The 20,422-nt window shown below is 42.4% G+C and overlaps 1 protein-coding gene across 1 annotated transcript in view; it reads right to left on the reverse strand.

Annotated features, from left to right (window-relative positions):
• Positions 1–980: 980 nt before the first annotated feature.
• LOC146755793 (cytosolic carboxypeptidase 4-like) overlaps positions 981–20,422 on the reverse strand; it is a 104,557-nt gene continuing 85,115 nt past the window's right edge. The window contains exon 6 of the mRNA XM_085525282.1: positions 981–1,484. Coding sequence (XP_085381408.1) covers positions 1,481–1,484 — 4 coding nt within the window. The 3' untranslated portion in view covers positions 981–1,480. The remainder of the gene's footprint in view (positions 1,485–20,422) is intronic.

A 20,422-nucleotide genomic window follows, 5' to 3' on the forward strand; every position in this document is an offset into this window, starting at 1 on the left:
ATTCAGTTAGGGCCTACACTATGTACTGAAAATACTGGAAACTTCCACTGCAAAAACACGATCTACCTCTCCCATCTGTGCAGCCTTGCAGACCCAGAGCATGCCAGGTTATTTCTGCTTTCATAGCATTTGCATGCTGTAGGGTGAGCAAAAGGTTCTGCTGCTTGATTCTTCTGCAAGAGCTGCCTACCGGCAAATGGTTGCAGGGATGGAGGATGTGACAGAAAGCATTTGTCTCCACAAGAGCAGAGTTACATTCAGTGCAGAGTGTGAGAGTCAGGTTGGTGTGGAAAAGCACTGACACGCTGGGGATGATGCAGTGCTCACATGTCTAACACTCACAGACATTACTGTCAGAAGGATGGTGCTGTGTTGTGCTTCTACCTTTGGCAGCCCCTGGAGAAATGCTGTGGCACACAGAACACCTTTGTATTGCACTGACTGCTGCCATGCAGCATGGATTTCACACCAAATCCAGAGGAGCACGACTGCATCTAACTGCCCTGAGAAAAACTACTGTAGCTGAAGAGATGAGGAGGCAGCTGCTCATCTGCAGAACAAGCAGCACTGCCAGACACTGGGCCAGGTGAGCACCTCCTGCTGCAGCGTGATGATGACAGGGCTGGAGATGATCTGCAAAGCAAGCTTAAAAGTGGGAGACATGAGTCAACATGGCAGGAGGACAGAGGTGTTAGGGAGCAGCCAAGGCATCAAAGAGTATCAGAAGGCTTTGAAAGGTATCACAAAGTGACAGCCAGGAAGACTGGGATTATCATGAGCAGCAACCTGGATGCTAGAGATTATTTGCTGCCATACAAAATGGTAGAGATCTTGCTGCAGACATCCCAAAGCCAGGCAAAATGGGAACCCAGAGCTCTGCCTGCACGAACCCCACAGCCAGAGTGTTGCAAGCTGAGCTGCCTTGCTGTTTGTTGCATTCATCGCAATCACTGTGAATGAATACTCAGAATGCAGTCAAGGCGATAATTGAGCATGAGTGACTTTATTCAATAAAAGACAGGAGGGCTTGAGAGGTCAGGGGTGAAGATGGGACTCCTCTTGTCAAGATGAGAGTGGCTCAGAGCTGGTGCTGCTGCCTGGTGCCTGGGACTGGCAGCCTGACTCTAAGTCCCCATCTAAGATGCTCAGCTTCACCTCACTGATGCTGCCCTGCTCCTGCATGGTGGTGCTGCTGCTGGGACACTCGGGCTGTGCTTGGGATGGGCAGCACTGCAAAGGCACTGGGTCACAATCCAGGCAGGTGACTGCTGTGTCTGGCAGGCTCAGGTCAGCATCTTCAGCAGAGCCAGAAGATATGAGAGCATGAACGTGGATGAGCCCCTTGTGTCCATCACTGTTACCATGTGGAAGGCTGTCATCCGAATTGCAGCGATTCATGCTTAATAAGAACTCTCCATTGATGGAAACACACTGCACATCACTACTTGGTTTGGATCTTTGGGGTTGACAAGGGCTCGAATCACCTAGGAAGGCATAGAAACACAAGGGTTAGTGTCAAACGTTTGCAAGTTGAATCATGAAAGATTGTTGATATTTGGTAATAGAGTGGCGGCAGGAAGAAGCAAATAGGCTTCAAGCAACAGAGCCACTGTCTTGAAAGTGATCCTCGTGCAGGTCCAGCTCGTGTGTTGTTTCACTGTAATCTGCTTCTTTGGGTCTACCTAGTGGGCAGCAACACTCGAGTTGTTACTGATATCATTGAAAAGAACTGGAGACAATTGTTCTATTCCTAAGAGCTTCAAGGTGCCTAGAAGCACAAATAGAAACCAGCAGTATTTCATCACTTCACCAAAAGGAAGGTCAAACACCTGAGCTGTGAAGAGCAGTTACAGAACCTATGCATAAGATCACACCAGACATACTTTGTTCTAACAACAGTTATGGCACATAGTCCATTTCCTTCAATATTCCCAAAATGAAATGATGTGGAGCATTACAGGGAAAGAAACACTGCACACAGACACTATGACCCTGATTAGACTCAAGCAGCAGACTTAAAACAAGTCAGAGTTTTTGATTCCAGGATATTTCAGGACCTATCGTGTGAAATTCAGTTACACAACAGTGCCTAGGTGCCTGCGTTTCAAGCAACTTTCAGATCACAGCCATGTAAAATAAAAACAAATTCAGTGCAGAAATAGCAATCCTGTACTATAATACTCATGAGATTATCCATTTTTTACTGCATTCTGACTAAGTTCTAAAACTTGCTCATCCCAGTTCACTTCAACAAGTTCCACCAATTCAAGCAACGCAGTTCTGAGATCCGGTGTATGTTAGGCAGATAGAATTGAACAGTGCAGGAATAATCTCTGACAGCTTTAAGAGCTCCGTTCTGCTTACAAACTCTCAGTCCAAAACTATTCACAGTTTTAAGGCAATGAACACCTGAAGCAGTTGGATCATCTGCCATTTGCCGCATTCTGCTTCTTGGCATCATGATTAGCACAAAGGGTTTTCTGCTGTCCTGCAGAGATGGACAAAGTCCTGCTTACAAATGGACCAAGTTTCAGTGTACAGCAGAGTTTGTACCAGACTAAAAAGCCACGTCATTCAATTCATGTGCTCAGGTTGTTATGCACTCCGAAAGGAAACAGAACTAACTGTTGGATTCTGAAGGCAATCTGTGGGGTCCTACATTACCTCCTGATTCTGGAAGAGGAAATTCTAATAGCAAATGCAGAACTTTGACCTTTGTAGACATGAGAAGAGCTGGCATTTAGGAACATTCATTTCAGGGAAATCAAATGATGTGTCTATATTTTTACTACAGATAGTATAGGGAGCAGCCAGTTGAAGAACCAGATACAAAAAAAATCCAGCCCATTGGCAGGAAAATACTTCTCCTTAAATTCTGTATGCTATCATGGTACAGAATTAGGCTACAGTGCCACATAGGCCAACCAAGCGTAGAACCAAATCCACAAAATACTGGTAGACAAAGCAGCAAAAACAGGGACAATATTCAGCAGACAGGCCTTTCTACCCACAGCTCAGCATGTTCTGCCATCCGAAAAGCAAGGCCTCTTGTCAAGCTCAGCTATTTCCCTTCTCAGTGTATTCTAGCACCACTGATACCCACTGGTATCCTCCTGTAGAGTGCCATCATATTGTCATCATCCAAAGGGAAAACCCACACAGCAGAGCATACAGCAGTACACCCATGCTCCAAATATCCACCTGAGAAACAAAAAGACAAGCTTACAAACCTGAAGCACCTCAAATGGCTTCCTGACAGACTGGATTGTCTGCCCTTGCCAAAGCCCACATATAGCCCATGAAAAGCTGGCTCTTTCCCTCAGGAAAAAAAAACCTTATCGTCCCAGAGAAAGCATATAACCCTCATTCAATTGCCCTTCCACTCAGCTTAGAGCACTACTAAAACCAGCATCTTCACCTTAGCTCATCACACTGCTGCAGTTCCTTTTACAAGGATTTCACTGGCAAAAATGAAATCAAAGCCGTCACAAGGGATTTAGCACAGTTACGTGTTACTGGCTACGAGAGCTGTCAGCACAGTCACCTGTCAGGCTTTGCTGCTGTTCTATTTATGTATAGGCACAACAAGGTTCAGACACCTCACAGTGCAATTCTCACTTTGACTGTAAAGAAAAAGGAGGCTTGAAAAGCAGCGTGTGGAAAACAAAGAAATAAGAATTAGAACAACAGTGGGGCCATGGCACTTGTAGGAATTGCTCCGCCTTTAACAGCAGAGCGATTCAAGAAGGATGAGGGCATCCCAAACCAGACCAGTTTGGACAGATTAACAACTGCAAGTAGTGGGTTCCAAAATTCCAGACATGAAATCAAAGCTGGAAAAACTCTTCACATTTTCATCTCTCAATTTTTAGTACATTGTGCATTACAACGGAAACAATTCTTCACATACAACTTGGAAGCTAAAGACATGTCTGACAAAACAGACTGCACAGAAATGATGGATAATTAACAGAGCAAATTGCTCTTTCAAACACTTAGTAATAGAAAGAGATCTCTGAAGTTGCTGTTCTGTAGAGCCCCAAAGCAGTCGCTTGAGGCAGTTCAGGATTAGCCTGAGACAAACCAGCCAGCTGTGTGAACTGAGACCAATTGCACTTCTTCTATTTTACTTTCATTCTATGTGACCTCACTAAGCAAATATTGTCTAAGACCATGAGCATCACATAAATGTGCAGATCTCAAGCTGCTCACTTATCTAGTACCCTTGGCATGATGCTTTATTTTCCTCAGCTATTCATCTAGATTGTGCCTGTTTATTGTGCAACAACAGCCTGTTGGTCTCGATTACCTGTAAGAGGCTTTAAATTTGGCCAGGAAAAATCATTTGAGGATAAGTAATTATCTGGGACTCAGTAAGGCAGTCTTCCCATGCTTTCATAACAGCCGAGATACACACACACACAAACTCATGGAACCCCACTGCTTTGCACAATCCTGTGCACACTCACATGTGTCATGCACTGATTTCCCAGCCAGTCCTCATGGGGTCTATTACTTAGGACAGGAGTGCAGGGGAGCAGCCAGAAGCTGTTTGCATTCCCTGCTGTCTGCTGGGCAGCTTTGCTGGAGATGCTTGGGTTGCTTTGTTTTTCCTTGGGAGGTGGGAAGGAGCTTTGGGTTGGAGGCACATCCCGTGCCAGAGCATCCCAATGGCACATGTGGGGCACTGATCTGCAGCAGATGAAGGGGAGGAGGTCCCAGCACAGCCCTGCACCATGCTCTGCCACACTGGGCAGCTTGTTCCTGGCTCAGCAGCGTCATCAGACAAGGAGCAGGGAAGGAAATCAAGGATGGGGGGTACCATCAAATGCAGTTAGTGCATGCCTGTGCAAGACAAACAGACCCAGAGCTTGCGGGTTGTTCCTGCTTTTGTAGCATTTGTGTGCTGTAGCTGAGCAAAAGGTTCTGCTGCTTGAATCTTCTTCTGCAAGAGCCGCCTACCGGTAAATGTCTGCGGGGATGGAGGATGTGACAGAAAGCATTTGTCTCCATGACAGCGTAGTTACACTTGGTCTAGAGAGTGAGAGAGGCAGGCAGCACTGCCTGATGTTGGTCAGGGCGAGCTCCTCCTGCCGCATCACGATGATGGCAGGGCTGGAGATGATCTGCAGGGACAGCTCACAGGTGAGAGCCAGGAATGGACACGGCGGGAGGACAGAGGTGTTAGGGAGCAGCCACGGCAACAAAGAGCATCAAAAGGCCCTGAAAAGCATCACAGAGCCACAGCCAGGAAGCTTGGGGTTTTCATGAGCAGCATCCAGGATGCTAGAGACTATTTGCTGCCATACACAACGGCAGCAGAGCTCTTGCTGCAGGCATCCCAAAGTCAGGCAAAATGGGAACACACCCAGAGCTCGGCCGCGCAAACCCCACAGCCAGAGTGTTGTAAGCTGAGCTGCCTTGATGTTTCTTGCACTCATCCCAATCTCTGCGAATGAAAACTCGGAATTCAGTCAAGGCGTTGATTGAGCACGAGCGTGCCTTTATTCAATAGGAGAAAGGAGGGGGTGTGAGGTCTGGAGGAAAGATGGGACTCATCCTCTCTTGTAATCATGAGAGCTGCTCAGAGCCTGTGCTGTTGCCCGGAGCCTGGGACTCGTGTCCTGATTCTGTGCCCCCCTGCGAGATGCTCAGCTTCTCCTCGGTGATGCTGACCTGAGCCTGCATGGTGGTGCTGCTGTCGGGGCACTCGGGCTGTGCTTGGGCTGGGCTGCACTGCAGAGACATTGAGTCCAGGCTGGTGCCTGAGGTGTCTGGTGGGCTCAGGTCAGCAGCTTCAGTAGGGATGGGATGAATGAAGGCTTCAACCTGGAATTTATCTCCAATCTACTTTTAATACCTTCATTCGATCAAAATCTACTGTCAATACCTTCAAAGGAAAATGATGCTTTGGGAAACAGAACTTGCAGGCTGAGAGATAAAGCCAAGGTCTTTAGATAAAAATGAGAAAAGATTTTGCTTGTCATTTCGTAACTGTGATGAAATTCGTAATTTTTGTTTGAGCTACATTTTGATAGAATAATGTGGTCGTAATGTGCTTGACTACAAGCATGATTTCCACATAAAGCTGACTCTTAGCAGGAACTCTGTTTCCTTTAGAAGCAGTGAACCCTGGTAGCGAACAGCTTTTCTTACTTCTAAAGACCCTGTCAACCCAGCACAGGACATGCAGTTTGCTAGCATTAAAGAACAAGTTTGTATTTTCCTTGTAAGCAATGTCGGAAGAGAAAGACAACACACATTTCAGAACCATTTTGGCCCCAGTAAAAGTGATGCCACGGAAGAGCTCCATCAAAACTTATGCAAAAACATAAGTTCAAGTGGGCAAGGCCTTATGAAAATCTTCCACACAACTCAATGGAGATTGGGGTGGGTGGGTTTATGAATAAGAATCCTTAAGAATTTTCTTCTAAGAGACTTAAGAACTGTCAATATATATATATAAAGAATATAAACACTAATTCTGTTACTACAAATAAATATATCCAAAGGGTTAGGAGACCAACCCGATCATATCACAAGCTCTTTGATGACTGTAAACGCAGTCATCAATACGCAGAAAAGGTTTAAATAGATTAATATGAATGAGTACAAATGTACAGAAAGAACAACTAGGAATAAAGGTGGAGAAATGAAGGCACAAAGTGAGACGAGTCTGGCAAAAATATCACACAGAAAAGGATGCAATTCTTTCAATTTATTAGTAGCAAAAAGCTGCATAATAAGTCCTAGTTTGCTCCTCATCAGAGAAGCAAATCCTATTGATAAGGTTGTGAGGAGAGATTTTGCATCAGTTTTCATAAAAAGGTCAACTGTGATGAATTAAGGTTGTTAAGAACTAACAAAGAAGTAAAAAAAAAAAAAAAGGCCTAGAATACAAAAGTAATAGGGTAGAGAAGATACATAGCTTAGATCTCTCCGAATGAGCTGAATCTGCTATATTCCTACTGCATTTCTAAGGGACTGACTCAATCAATCTCAAAGCTGTTAACGATTATGTTTTTAGAACTTAGGAAAGCCTGGTGATGAACCAGATAACTGATACAATGTACAGACTTCTTTTGAAGAGAGGAAAAAAAAAAGGGGGGGAGATGATGAAAAATGATAGACCTGTCAGCTTAACTCCAGGTCCTCAGAAGAAAGAAACAGTTTAGAACAACTTAGAAGAGATAGGTATCATTCAACACACCTTTGTCAGGAACAAATTACTATTAATGATTCTAATTTACCCCTGTGAGAAGGTGTCAGAGCAACACAGAGTGGACGAGATGCCAAGAGAGTTTCCAAAACTTTACTAAATTCTCAGGCCAGATAAGCAGCATGGTTTAGATGAGCTATAGAAGGATGAACATCTGTAGGTTGCTCCAAAAATAATGCCTCCTATTTATTTCCACGGACATCACAGTAGATACAAAGAGCACAATAACACTGCTTGATAGAGTAAATTCTCAGCTACTAAACACTATTTCTCAACTCAGATGCTAGCATTAGCTATGCATTTTCACCAGCAGTGAACAAGAGCCTGCAGGTCGCACTTAAAAAATCTGCATGGCCATCTGGAACACAGCTTGTCTTTCACATCACTGTCACCAGTGCTGAAATGTACCATTCACTGCCTCACTGTACTCACATCCACTGATTGGTCACTGTACATGTCCAGCAAACGTCAATGGATGCCATTTTTTCTGCACAGAGAAATTCAGTTCCATTCCTTTGCTTCATGTGCACTTCCATGACAGACGCTATTTTGCCTCTGCTGCCACTTATCACACAGCAACAAAACAGAAGGGGATCCTGGTGGGAAGGTTCAAACTCTACTGCCATACCACCAACATCTGCCTCTGACATCCTCAACCAACATAATAAAATAGGAGGCTTTACTTTCAGAGCAGCTCTTATAAAAATTGCTTAGAAAAAGTACTCTGAAAGTAGCTCTCAGTCTCGCTGTCAAAATGCATAGCTGTTCTAAATGATCTTCTGCAGGACCTGGTCACAGAATTGGTACAATCCAATATTTTTATTAAAGATTTAGATGAAATAGAAAGTATGTTAATTTGATTTGTGGATGAAACCAATGTAAGACAAGTTTGCATTGGAATTCAAAATCATTTTGACAAACTGGAAAAGCAGCCTGAAGTAAACAACTGCAATTCAGTAGGGTCAACTACAAGCTACTACAGTCAGGCAGGAATAATCAATGCTACAGACACATGAACGAGGAGCAATGACAAGGTAGCATTTCTACTGGAAAACGACAACATTCTGCACTGCTGAAGACTGCAAGCTGCATGTGAGCCAGCCACTCATGTACCAAAGTGCAGATACAATTCTGGCTGGGTATTAAAAAAAACCTGTACGCTGGCAGGACACACAAATTAATCTGTTCTCTCTGCACTGTTAATCTCTCTGTTAGAATTCTGTTTCCAGACTCAGGAAGCAATTCACAGGGAGACTTGGCACAACTGAAAAAGGTCCAGAGGACATCACTGAAAAGCAAATAAGCTTCTTCCTATGGCTAGTCTAGGTAAGACAAAGAATATATATGGCAAGGACTTCCTATGGCAAGATAGGACTTAAGACAGACAGACAGTTCTAAACATGAGAGTTGTATGAGCTGGAACAGATTACTTACAGAGTCTGGTAATCCCAATATTAGAGATCTCTACAGAAAACTTAGACTAACCTATCAGAAATGATGCAGCTAAGTTGAAGAAAAAAGATGGCTGGTGGAGGTCACCGCCAGCCATTAGCTTCATTAATTTTATGCAACCACAACTAATATGTAGGAACAATAATTCCAACATTAACTGGCAGAGAAAAGGCAAAGGAGTAACAGGACATTTAGAGGACACTTCTGCTAGAACAGCACAGGACAACTTTGATTGGGAATGAGATGTGTTGGTAAGATACCCAAGACTGGAAAATCAATCGCTATTGGACACAGCAGTATTTAAAACCAAATCACTGTAAGGTCAGAAAACAAAAAGATGAGAAAGTATAATCCTGTATCAATATGCACCAATGGAATCAGGCAGTATAAAATGAAAGCTTGAATAAAACTTGCCTATGGTACTGTTAAACCTAGGAGGATTACAGGTCACTCCTTGCAACCTCACTCCTCCTCACAGAAACTCCAGAGAAGATCAAAATGAACAGAATTAGAATGAGCTTTCATTGATGAGCCGTTAGGAACAAATAGATTACTGAAAGCTGTGTACATTTTATCAGCAGCAACCAGGTTTGGCAGGGCTGTTATCGCTGGGTCTTAGTTTATAGAGGTATAGATGAAGGGGAGAGGCCATCTGGGCAGAGCTGCCAAGTGAATCATAACAGATCAGGAGCACAGGGCTTCCCTTCAGAAGGCTGAGCTGGGAACATCGTATTGGGAATTCTTTCTCTTACCAATTTCATCTGATCTCTTCTCTCTAAATCCCTTTTCTATTCCAGGCTTTGTTTCTCTGGGGCCACTTATAACACTCCTTTGTTGTGACTGAAGGAAGGAAACAAAAGAAGCAGGAAAGCATTTTGCTGTATTAAAAGCACAAAGATGGAATGTTTTGTTGACTGAATGTGCACTCTGCATTCTTAACTGTTCTGATCCAAAGCACAGTAAAGTCTTCAGTTGCCTTGGGTCACATTCACAGTACAAGTCAATATTTCATCAGTCTGGTATGGATTACAGAGGACTGAATTATCTCAGCATAAATTCTGGATTGCATTTTATATAGTCCATGGACCTGATATTTCCTTTCACTTTCCTACCTGCATTTTAGCAAAGGCTGCAGGTAGGTGTCATTCAGTAGGGTTTCAATAGACACGTTTCCAGGTCTCATACTGATAGGAAGGTTAGACTCTACAATACAAAGAACAGATTACAGCCATAAACTATGCCTTCTCTTCCACCCTCATCTCCACTCCCCAGTATGATACCTTATTTAACTTATAATTGCAGTACGATTTTTCTTTTGGGGTTGGGATTCTTATCAACTCCACCATTAAGCAAGTGGAATAAACTATATCAGGGCAAACTACAGGCAGGTAAAAATAACGTCTGCAATCTCTTTTCTAGAAATGAATTAGCTCTGGTGCTATAAAATCTCTAACAAGTTGGATTAAAAGACAGACTCCTCTTACATCTTTATTCCCAACAGAAATAGCACTGCTACTGCTGGGAGATTTATTCATGTCACAACCAAAGCACTTCACATTCCCAAGAAGACCAAGTCCTTTGGCTTATACCTCTTGTGACATCCTCAATACATTACCCTTTCCATCCACAGACCAGGGTATATTAGAGATTAATACAGCTCAGCAACTCAAAACACACAGATTGTCAGTCTCAGTAATCAGCCTGAAGAATTTAGAGGACAGTTGTTATTTACTGAAAGTGATAAGAGACCCAGCAGAACACTTAACTCTAAATAAACAATGTGGAAACTTCACTACCCAGAAAGTCCTAAGTGGCAAATACACAGCTCAGATGTTCCTGAATATGGTTTGATTGCATCCATGCTGTGAGGCAGCAAAAGCAAAGGGAGGGAAAGCTTAAGTCAGAAGGCAGGGGGCCCTTCTCACATGGATCTGCTCTCGGTGTTTAGCACTGGTTTGTTAGTTCATTAAGAGTGTGTTAGAAATCAGTCTCTCCATGCTTCTCACCAGCTCCATCGTGCAACAGCGTGGCATTTATTACAATGCACTACTCAGTAATGGGGCCTTCTGGCATGTGAGCAGCAAGGGGTCATACAGAGCCTGAAGGGAGCTGGCAGGGGCTTTGTGCAGCACAGAAGTAACTGCAGAGACAGTTCTTTGCTTCTCTCATAAGTTTCCCTGTAGAGAAGTGTCCCATTAGAACAGTAAGAAGACGGCAACCAAACCCCATCTCCTTAGAAACATGCAATGATTTACCTATTCTACCCTACCACAATGAAGTGCTTTAGCACTTTACCTATCTTAAGCTTGTATTGGTTTCTGCTCACCCTAACGCTGGAAATAAACCCATTCTCCAACAAGCTGTTGCTGCTCACACAAGGACTTGTGATGGAGCTCTAAAAATAGCCAAGTGGCACAACAGAGAGAGCTCCTGCATTCACGCCAACACCAGGATCCAGAGCCCAGGGAGCTGAAAGGGCTGATAATAGCCTCCATCGCTGGGCACTAAGTGGTTAGGCTTTGCCAGCTGCTGAATTCCTGCCAGCCATATGTCTGATATCCTATAATAACCAGCCAGATGTTGGGCTAAGGTAAAGCCTGACAGAGTTCAGAAGGAAAACGGTGTGCCTGCCTCTCATGATCAGCCCTTGCTGATCTTTGAACTCGGCTGTTATCTTGAAGGAAAGCCTCTTCTGAACTTCGGCATGAATCTAATTAATGAGTTAATTCCCTGCTAATCTATTCTCCTCTTTGTGTCCGTTTCCTGATTAATTTAGTTCCAGTGAATTTCCTTTACTGACTGCAGAGTAGAAACACACTTCCTACCCTATTAATCTCCACTTCTGACCCATCAGTAGGGGACTAAACAAGGGTAAATGGCTCCATGCTTTTATTTTCTGAGCCAAGTGATTTCTATCAACGTAAGGTGGAAGGAAGTAGGGAAATTCTGCAGGCACATCATGCCACTACTGTAAGAAAAGGTGGAATAAAGGCTGTCGATTAATTGAAAATTCTGCCCAGTTACATCAACCACACATCTAACAGAGAGGAAAGAACAGCAAGGCTACACACTGCATAGGAATGTCATTCGGATGTAAAGGATCAGATAAATAGCCAAGCCCAAACACCAAGAAGATAAAATCTGTTGAGGGAAACATAGCAGGGATCTGGGTTTTGTTATTCCTGAAGTTCCAAGGCTCCCTCATATATTTCCAAAGATATTTTACTGGTGTGGAAGAGAAGATCTTAACTGGAGAATGCACAGACTTCTCTGTCTACCTCTGCCTCCAGCACTCTTGGGAAATAGAAGGAAATTTGGCCTGTTTACCTGTCTGCTGAGGTAACAGTTACTCTTTCAGCATCTAAGTCTTAGAATGAAGTCCTCTTTGCTGAAAAACGAACATAATCTGCTGTTTAAACTAATAAAAGAACAACAAACCAAAATCAACCTGCATTACTGTTAGCAGCGTACAGACATGACAGAAAGCAGCAGTAAGGCTGACATTTTCTTAGTTAAGCTAAACGACTAATAACTACCTGGAATAACACGGGGAGTGAGCACAAGGCTGCAGCTTTATACCTCTGGATCCCATTCAGGGCCAGGCTGTTTATTTCCTTTAATGCTTTACATCTGTTAGCATTAAACCACACTATCAGCTCTGATGGATTTACATGTATCTTGCTGTTGCATGCATCTCTTGAGAGGCTGAGGGATGGGAAAGGTTACCTTCCCGCAATTGCGTTCCTACCCCCATAGCTCTCATGCAGCCTTCAGGGAAGCATTAAAAAAAGAAAAAGAAAAGTAAAGAGAAGCAAAACCCAAAGAGCTTCCTTCTCCCATGAATTAAACAAAATGTTCTGAGGCTGTATAACATCCATAGGAGAAGAAACGCTGCCGGTGATCAGCATCGCAAACCTTCCTTCTGATGGCACAACGTGTCAAGGACATTTTTAATGAGGGATCAAGGACACTGCTTCTTGAGAGTCATCTTGTTTAAGCTGTGCTAACTGTGGCTTTCTTAGCATGCAAACCCAGCACCTCACAAGAGAGGCAGGAAAGCACCACAAGGCAAAGAAGTATCCTGCTTGCAAGGCTGTTCCTGTCATACCTGCAGGGGAAATAATCTCAGATGTTGCAGAGAGCATCTTTCTATTGATCCTTCCCCAACAGCCGTTAACTTAGAGCCACTCAGTAAGGAGATGGAAATGCCAGAAATGAGGAAAAATACACCAAAATAAGCAGAGACCTGTAGTGAGCCTATCCATTATCCACTTTCTGATAAATCCCAGTCCATATGACAGAAACTACACTTCTGAGAAGCCTAAGGAATCAGTGGATGCTGCATTACAGAAGAGTCTTTCAGATATCTGACACTGCTGGGAATAAACTCCTGATGGACCACGACCAAAAGAAGGACATGAGCTAGCAAAGAGAACAAAGATCAGAAGTTATGCAGGGATGCTGAGTACACTGCTCCCAGTTTCTCTCTATCTCCAGGTGCTGGGTCATGCATGACTAGATTTCCCAAGCAGTACCTGGTGTATGGCCAGCAGCAGCAGTATTAGAGGCTTAGCTTTCAGGCCTTGCTCTCCAGGGACTTCCTCCACTTGGAGCAGAGGCTTTGATCCTGAGTAGTACATTTGCACAAAAAGAACCTGGGTATGATTTTAAAGAGAGAGAGAGAGAAAAGTGAACACAAGCTTTGCTTCTGCATCTTATGTCTCCAATCTGCTCCTTGAAAATGGCAAAGACATCTCAGACATATTGTCAAAGGACCCAACTAATTTTTCAGCCTAATCCATTCTTTGTATCTCCATGAAAAAATAATATATATATATATGTATATACAGAAAATTCTTGAAATTAAGGCAGTTTTTCACTTCCATGAAAGCAGGGATGGATCTTAGGTCCCAGCTTCTTATGGGGACCCTCTATCTTATTCACTGCTCCTGTGCTGCCCACAAGCTGCCAGCATGACATCCTCATCCACTCAACTCTCTCTTTTCCATTTCATCCTTTCTGGACTAATTAGGTGAGAACCGTCTTCAAGTCAGACATAATGCTGAAATCTAAAAGATCTAAATATAAAAAGTGACATCATTTCTTACGGGCATGCATTCCCACCTGAGAGACTCTGGTTTCCTTCACAACCCCTCTTTGTGGCCAGCAATCTTCCAAGATTATTACTTAAAGATAAAATGGTTTCTCCAACACATTCATCAAATCAGGTGATGATAAGGCTGATTAATCCAGGAACCTCCATCCTTCCTGAAAACAATAAACTGCAAGGCCTACAGACAACAGGATGGAAAATATTACAAAACTTATTTTAAGAAATGCTCTGCTTTCTCTATCGAAGCCATCCTGAATTCCTGTCTTCCTACATGTTAAAGGATAACACATAGAATCACAGAACAACCCAATTTGGAAGGGACCCATAGAGATTACTGAGTCCATACTGGACCACCCAAAAATCAGATTGTATGTCTGAGTAGATAAATAAGGACGGTTCCAGAGAAGGTGATTAAAGTCATTAGAGCAATAGGAAGGCTAAAAAATATGAGTGTCTTTCGTGACCAGATGCACAAGAGAGACAATCATTGTTTACAAAATAACTGGCAATTTGGGCACTCCCAATTATTCTCTCTTACAGCAGAGGACAAAAATGCATTTGCAAAGGTGAAAGCGCAGCTGAAGAGAGGAAACATCTTCTGAGCAACACACAGCTGATCTATGAAACTCAACTGATAGACTCAAAAAGCATTAACCACTCGTACAGAAAATAAGAACATTGGAACATTTCATTAGAAAGGATTATTGTTATTATAATTACTTGGAAAGGCTATAATTTCTCACATTTCCAAGTATAAATGAATAACTGTCTGAAGATAGAAAGGCATTCCCCCATATGGTGGGAATAGTTTGTAATTGTCCACGATGGCAATTTCTTGCATCTCTCTGAAATCTCTAATGCTGGGCACTGTCAGGAAGGACTCCTGACTGGCTGAACATCGTACAATGGATCCTGTCTCATGATTCACATCTTCACAGATGAAAATACAGGTTGTGTGTTACAATGAAAAATAAGTATTAATGCGATGGAAAGCCTGACAAGACAAATCCAGGTAGCAATACCCAAATTCTTGGCTGCCCCCTGCAGTTCAAAGGAGATCAAACACTGTTTTGTTGTTTGATACTGGGAGTTTGCTTGCTATTTGAATACCTTGGACTTTTATCTTTTAATGAGATGCTGATGCTTTATGGAAGATACTGTAGAATGGCATCTTCAGAAACAATTCTGAAGTACACAGTGTAATGTAAAAACTTGTTGAGCAGCCCAGACAGAACAAACAGATTACACAGGAATAGACAGAATAGACAGGAATAGATGCTTTCTATTCCTCCCTTTATTCCTTATTTCTAATGATACTGCCCTGATAGCTCTTCTTGAATTTAGTTTCTTCCATTGCTTACTCTCCCTCCAAGCTCCAATTCCTCTAACTCTTTTTTGAAAGAGGGATTTAAGGTAGTAACTAATTGTTAATGCTTAATAGGAAGCCATTATAGTTTAACAGGTAATAAGATACCATAAATAACACTGCTGGTAATGCACTTTTAAATGGTTAAGGATGTACTTGAAAGCGTAAACACACAAAGCCTGCTTCTGTTACTTTAAAAATGAAACTCATCCTTCCAGAAATTAGCTTCACATCCATCCGAAAAACACAAGTTTTACCAAGAAGAAATGGATGCAGGATTGAGAGACATATTCAGCAAGGGACTCCGACTGCATCAGGGGAGAAACATGGAAAGAACACGCTCTAATAGCTGGAAACAGCTGTTTTTTCTTCTATCCTCTTACAGTGTACAGACCCTGCTTCTCCTTCCTGCTCTGGTGGTGGCCAGTGCTTGGCATGTTGTCTTTGCTCAGCCTGAACTACTGTTATCTACAGACTGGCCGTGGCCAAAATGGCACAGGTCTTCATCTTGTGAGTGAACTCCCCCAGTATTCATGGGAATTGGATTTGAGATTTTAGGCTTTATTTTTGTGTGTGTGTGTTCTTCAGATGTTAAGTATTCACAGAACCATACTCAGGTTGAAAGGGACCTCAAGGATCATCAAGTTCCAACCCTCTGTGAAGATCCGTATGAAGTATTAACATCACATGATCTTATCATCACATCTTTGCAGGCCCAGCTCCAGCCAAATTCTCACAAATTCTTCCTGCTAATATCTCATTTAGCTTATACATCTTAATAAACCCCCACTGTTTCTGAGACGATATAATGAATCGCCACAGGCTACAGCAGCTGGCTTACATGTTTATGCCTCTATGCATATATGTCCATGTACATGTGTGTGCTGGGTCTAAAAACACCAACCTGCACGTATTTACCTCAGTCTCACACAATACTCCTGCCATGTCTGTCTCTCTAATATCTCATATGGCAGCAAGCAGCAGGGGCTGCGCATGAGTCACAGCCACAATACACTGCACAGCCAGAGCCTCTGACAGAATATACAATAGAGCTGAGATGTCAGTGGAGGTGGCTTTGGAGTACTTTAAAAATGCTGTTCAAGTGCCAACTTTCACCTCCAAATACGACACTTTGTTCGCCCACCCACTTTCGTTCCAAGTTAAATGTTCCTTTTACTGCAACTCGACAGCTTTAATTATGAATTTATCTGTCTTTTTCTATCCCTATAACTGTTCAGTCTCTCATTTGTCTTGCTAAGATTTTTGATATGCTCCTAGATAGCAGCTGTATACTGTCACCACAGTACAAGTGGCCTGGTCAGACTCTCATTTGCAGGCTGGGCATCAGACCAAAACCTGCAATAAGCTGTTTGCCTCGAAAGCACAAATCTCATGTGTTCCCTCTGCAGAGAAAGAACAGAGAGATGGGGACACAGTGTGCTGATGAGCATCACTGTATCAGAACCACAATGCTTTCCTTTGCTCTTATTGCCTGAGAAACTTAAATACATATAAAATTCTGACCTGAGGAAAACGTGGATCCCACTGATGGTTTCACTGAGGATGCAGCTCCTTCTATCATATTTTGCCCACGACAGAAGACATCCATTTTAAACACTAATGTTTTAAACAGTAGCAGCACACGTAACCCTGCCGCCATCAATGCTGTGCAGGACTGATGTGTGGTAAAGCCTTCACCACCTAGCTCTGCAATAATGTTATATGGAGTGTCCTAACACTGCCTCTTAAACACCTGATCCATGGTCAACCCAAAATTGTCGCATCTGGCTGCATTCAAAATGACTGTAAGTCTAAACATATCAATCCTCTCATTATCCTTTGTGACTTCTAGGAAAGACTCTATCCCGTTCCAGTGTCAGCACTATCCTGGTCTATAAAGATCACCTCAGACGGAAGTGCATATCCCTCATAATCCAGTCTTTTGGGAGATATTTCATAACTTCATAAATTAATGTTGATTGCTTTAGAAGTAAATTTTTATCCCAGCATGTGAAGGGACCCAATGACTTCCACATTTCAAGTACGATTTTAAGGGAAAAGGACTGTACCACAGAAATACAGATGCTCCTAATCAATACGAAAATGTCTAATACCAGGCAGTAGCAATGTGCCTCACAGAAAGGGCAATGCAGAGCCCATTTGTTCTGCTGGATATATACAAGTTCATTATCGGTACTCCAGTCAGATCTGTACGTGTACAGTAATTTGAATAACCTTCAATATGATAGCATGCAGTCCTTCTGTGATTCCTTTTTCTGCCATTTGCTCTTTTCATCTCATCCCTTCCTACTGCTGTTTAAATTGCTATTATTAGCTATTAAATGATAAATGAATTACCTCTGAAGTAAGCATGAATAATTGTTCCCAGCCTGAGATAGGCTTGGACTGGTATTTGGTAACAGTCAACAAGATCTGTGTGGCTCCCAAGGTTATTTCATAATAATAATAAAAATCAATAGGAAGAAAACAGGGACAGCTCCAGAAAGTGTTAATGAAAAGTTGCTGAATTACAGTGGCTCACCTGTGCACAGCTACATAAAAGCCTTCTGAATACCAAATACATTAATTATAGACTGCATTGCTCGGCTGAACCTCCACAGAATTCATTGGGCTTGTATTCTCACACTAACAAAGGAGAGACGCTGAAGAGTGCTGGATGAGAAGGATGAAGGGAGGGAGGGATGGAAGAAAGTTCATGTTCTTATTTACAAAACACAATTGTCAATATATATGTACTGAGAGTAAAATCTGAATCCAGTAATAGATCTAAATCCAAAGTTGGAGGTGTTTCCTCTCATGAGCAGGCACATCAAGGTTTTACGTCAGACCCTGGACAGAAAGAAGATACTCCCCTTTTGCAGCATCTGTATGAAAGAGCACTGTAGAGTATATATGTATTTAAGCAATACCTCCTGGTAGTCATAAACTGATTCTGACTCCTTACAGTAATGTGAGTCTACCCCAGAACTCTGCAGCTGCTCTCATAGCTGACACACTCCTTTACTGTTAAAAGTTAGGCGGTGCCCTTGAAGAGTTATATGAAATACATTAGCAGCTCCTTTTGCTCCATGTTCTACACCACTAACATGACACAGTATGGCAAACACGAAACTTGGATTTACCTAATAAGCTATCACCATCACCATGCCCTTTTTGCTCAGGCATCCAAACACAGGAATATCACATTCATAGATGTTCACAAAGCAGTAGAAACTTCAAATTCCTAGAACAGCTACATAACCTGTGACCAAGCTAAAAAATGGAATCAATAAATAACCTCTCCTTCTGAAAGCTGCCCCAAGATATTTAATGTCTACAGATGATCAAGGTTAAAAATGTTCCAAATCTTTACTTAAAGAAAAATGAACGTTCAATCAAACAGAAATCTGAATCAAAACTACCAGATGATTCCTGCTGATGTTTTCCAGGGAATTAGATTCACAAAATGATGAAAGAGCCCTTTCATCTCCATGCATGTGTCAGAGGACTCCCCAGAGTCCAACCGTACAGACTGCCCCAGTGGATCAGGTACTCAGCCTGTTGGAACCATGAGGAGATGGGGCATTTGGGAGGGTGAAGCACTGTCTTGCACTCAAACACTTCAGCCAAAATTAGTTCCAGTTCATATAATTTAAACGAACAAACAAAAAACTGTAACAACAAATGAAACCCACATTCACCTGTAAGCAGAGGAAGACACAAACCAGGAAGCAAGGGAGCCATTTGCCATCACTGCACAGAACTATCATGTCGTAATTCTGCTGTTTAAATATGTGTTAAAGATGCATGAATTGAAACCAACACGCCTCGTTCCTTCTTTGTTCTTTTGCTCTTTGAACTTCCCACCTTTGGGTCTGCTTCACTCTATTTTGATCTGAATGGCATTTTGGCCACATAGCTTAAAAGATGAGCAGAATTGCTTGCACAGCCATAATCAGGTGAGGATGCATTACAGAGAAGAGATGGGAAATCCAACAGTTCAATACTATCTAGGATTGTGATGGTGCATCAATGAAGTATAGGAGAAGAGCAAGCACAGTTCCAAATGATCTACAAATCCTTCTTGTATATTATTGGATTTGCCATCCACTCACTGACCATTTTAACTGCTCACTGTATGGAAGATGAATAGATTGCACCTGGACAAAGGGCCATGGTAGTGATTAAACATTCTGCTTCTGATTAATATCACAGTAAGGTATATTTACCATCTGGGGAGGAGAGAAATTTATCTCTGTTCAAGAAACATAAGAAATGATAAAGAAACACAAGAGATGAATAATATCTGAGTCAGCAGAAAACACTTAATGACTTTGCAAGGGTCTGCCTCAGTATGTAAGAAACACCTCCCAAACAAAGGGCTACAACTGCTGCAGTGTTTGCAAAACACTCAAAGGCACAAATGCAAAAAGAGAATGAACAGAAGTGCCATCCGTTCAAAACATGAGGAAAAAGGGGAAAACACCCTTAACAAGGTAATGCTTTCTGAAACCTGCTCTTAGTGAGCAGTCACTTCTCATCCTCTTTGTGGTCATGAAAAATGTGAAGTTACCTGGGCAGCACTGACTTAAAACCCAATTGTTTCATAGCAAATGAGGCATGAAACTTATTATCAAAAAACATGATGTCTGAAGTACATGCTGTCATTTTGTTTTCCCAGAAGACAGCTTCCGAATGCCTGAACTGACTGCAAGACATGGCTGGAAATACAAGAATTAGTGGCTCTTCTTGAGCAAAAGCAGAGTTGTGAAGCCAACATCTACAGCACTGTATCTTTGTGAGATAAGAGAGTAAAATGCCTCTACAATCAACTGATACATTACCTTGTTTTTCAGAAGATGGCTGCAAAATGCAGTTAACCCTCCACATATTTGACATTTGACTTGGCAGAATGGTCCTTAAAACTGGCCTGCTGGTAGAGGAATAGCCTTTTGATGCAGAAAAACACCTATAAAAAGTTTCTGAAAAGAAAAACCCACAAACTACTAAGTTCTTTAGTAGGTCTTGTGCAATATGAGGGTGACGGCACCTAAACAAGTGTGAGAGTTAAGGAGAAATGCCCCAGGGGCACAGGATGCTAACTAAAAGCTGGCTGATACCTGGAACAATTTAACCACTAGACAGGCAGTTATGAGAATTGTATTAGGATGATCAAGAGTTTGTTCCATCCCCAGATGCATCTATGCTTCTGAAGTTTGCAGGATGTTCTCTGGATGATATTCTTTTTGGAAACATTTAAAGAATCACTTGT

Source organism: Coturnix japonica, chromosome 30 (assembly GCF_054131305.1).
Source record: "Coturnix japonica strain WE chromosome 30, WE-NBRP24, whole genome shotgun sequence".
NCBI classification, from domain to species: domain Eukaryota; kingdom Metazoa; phylum Chordata; class Aves; order Galliformes; family Phasianidae; genus Coturnix; species Coturnix japonica.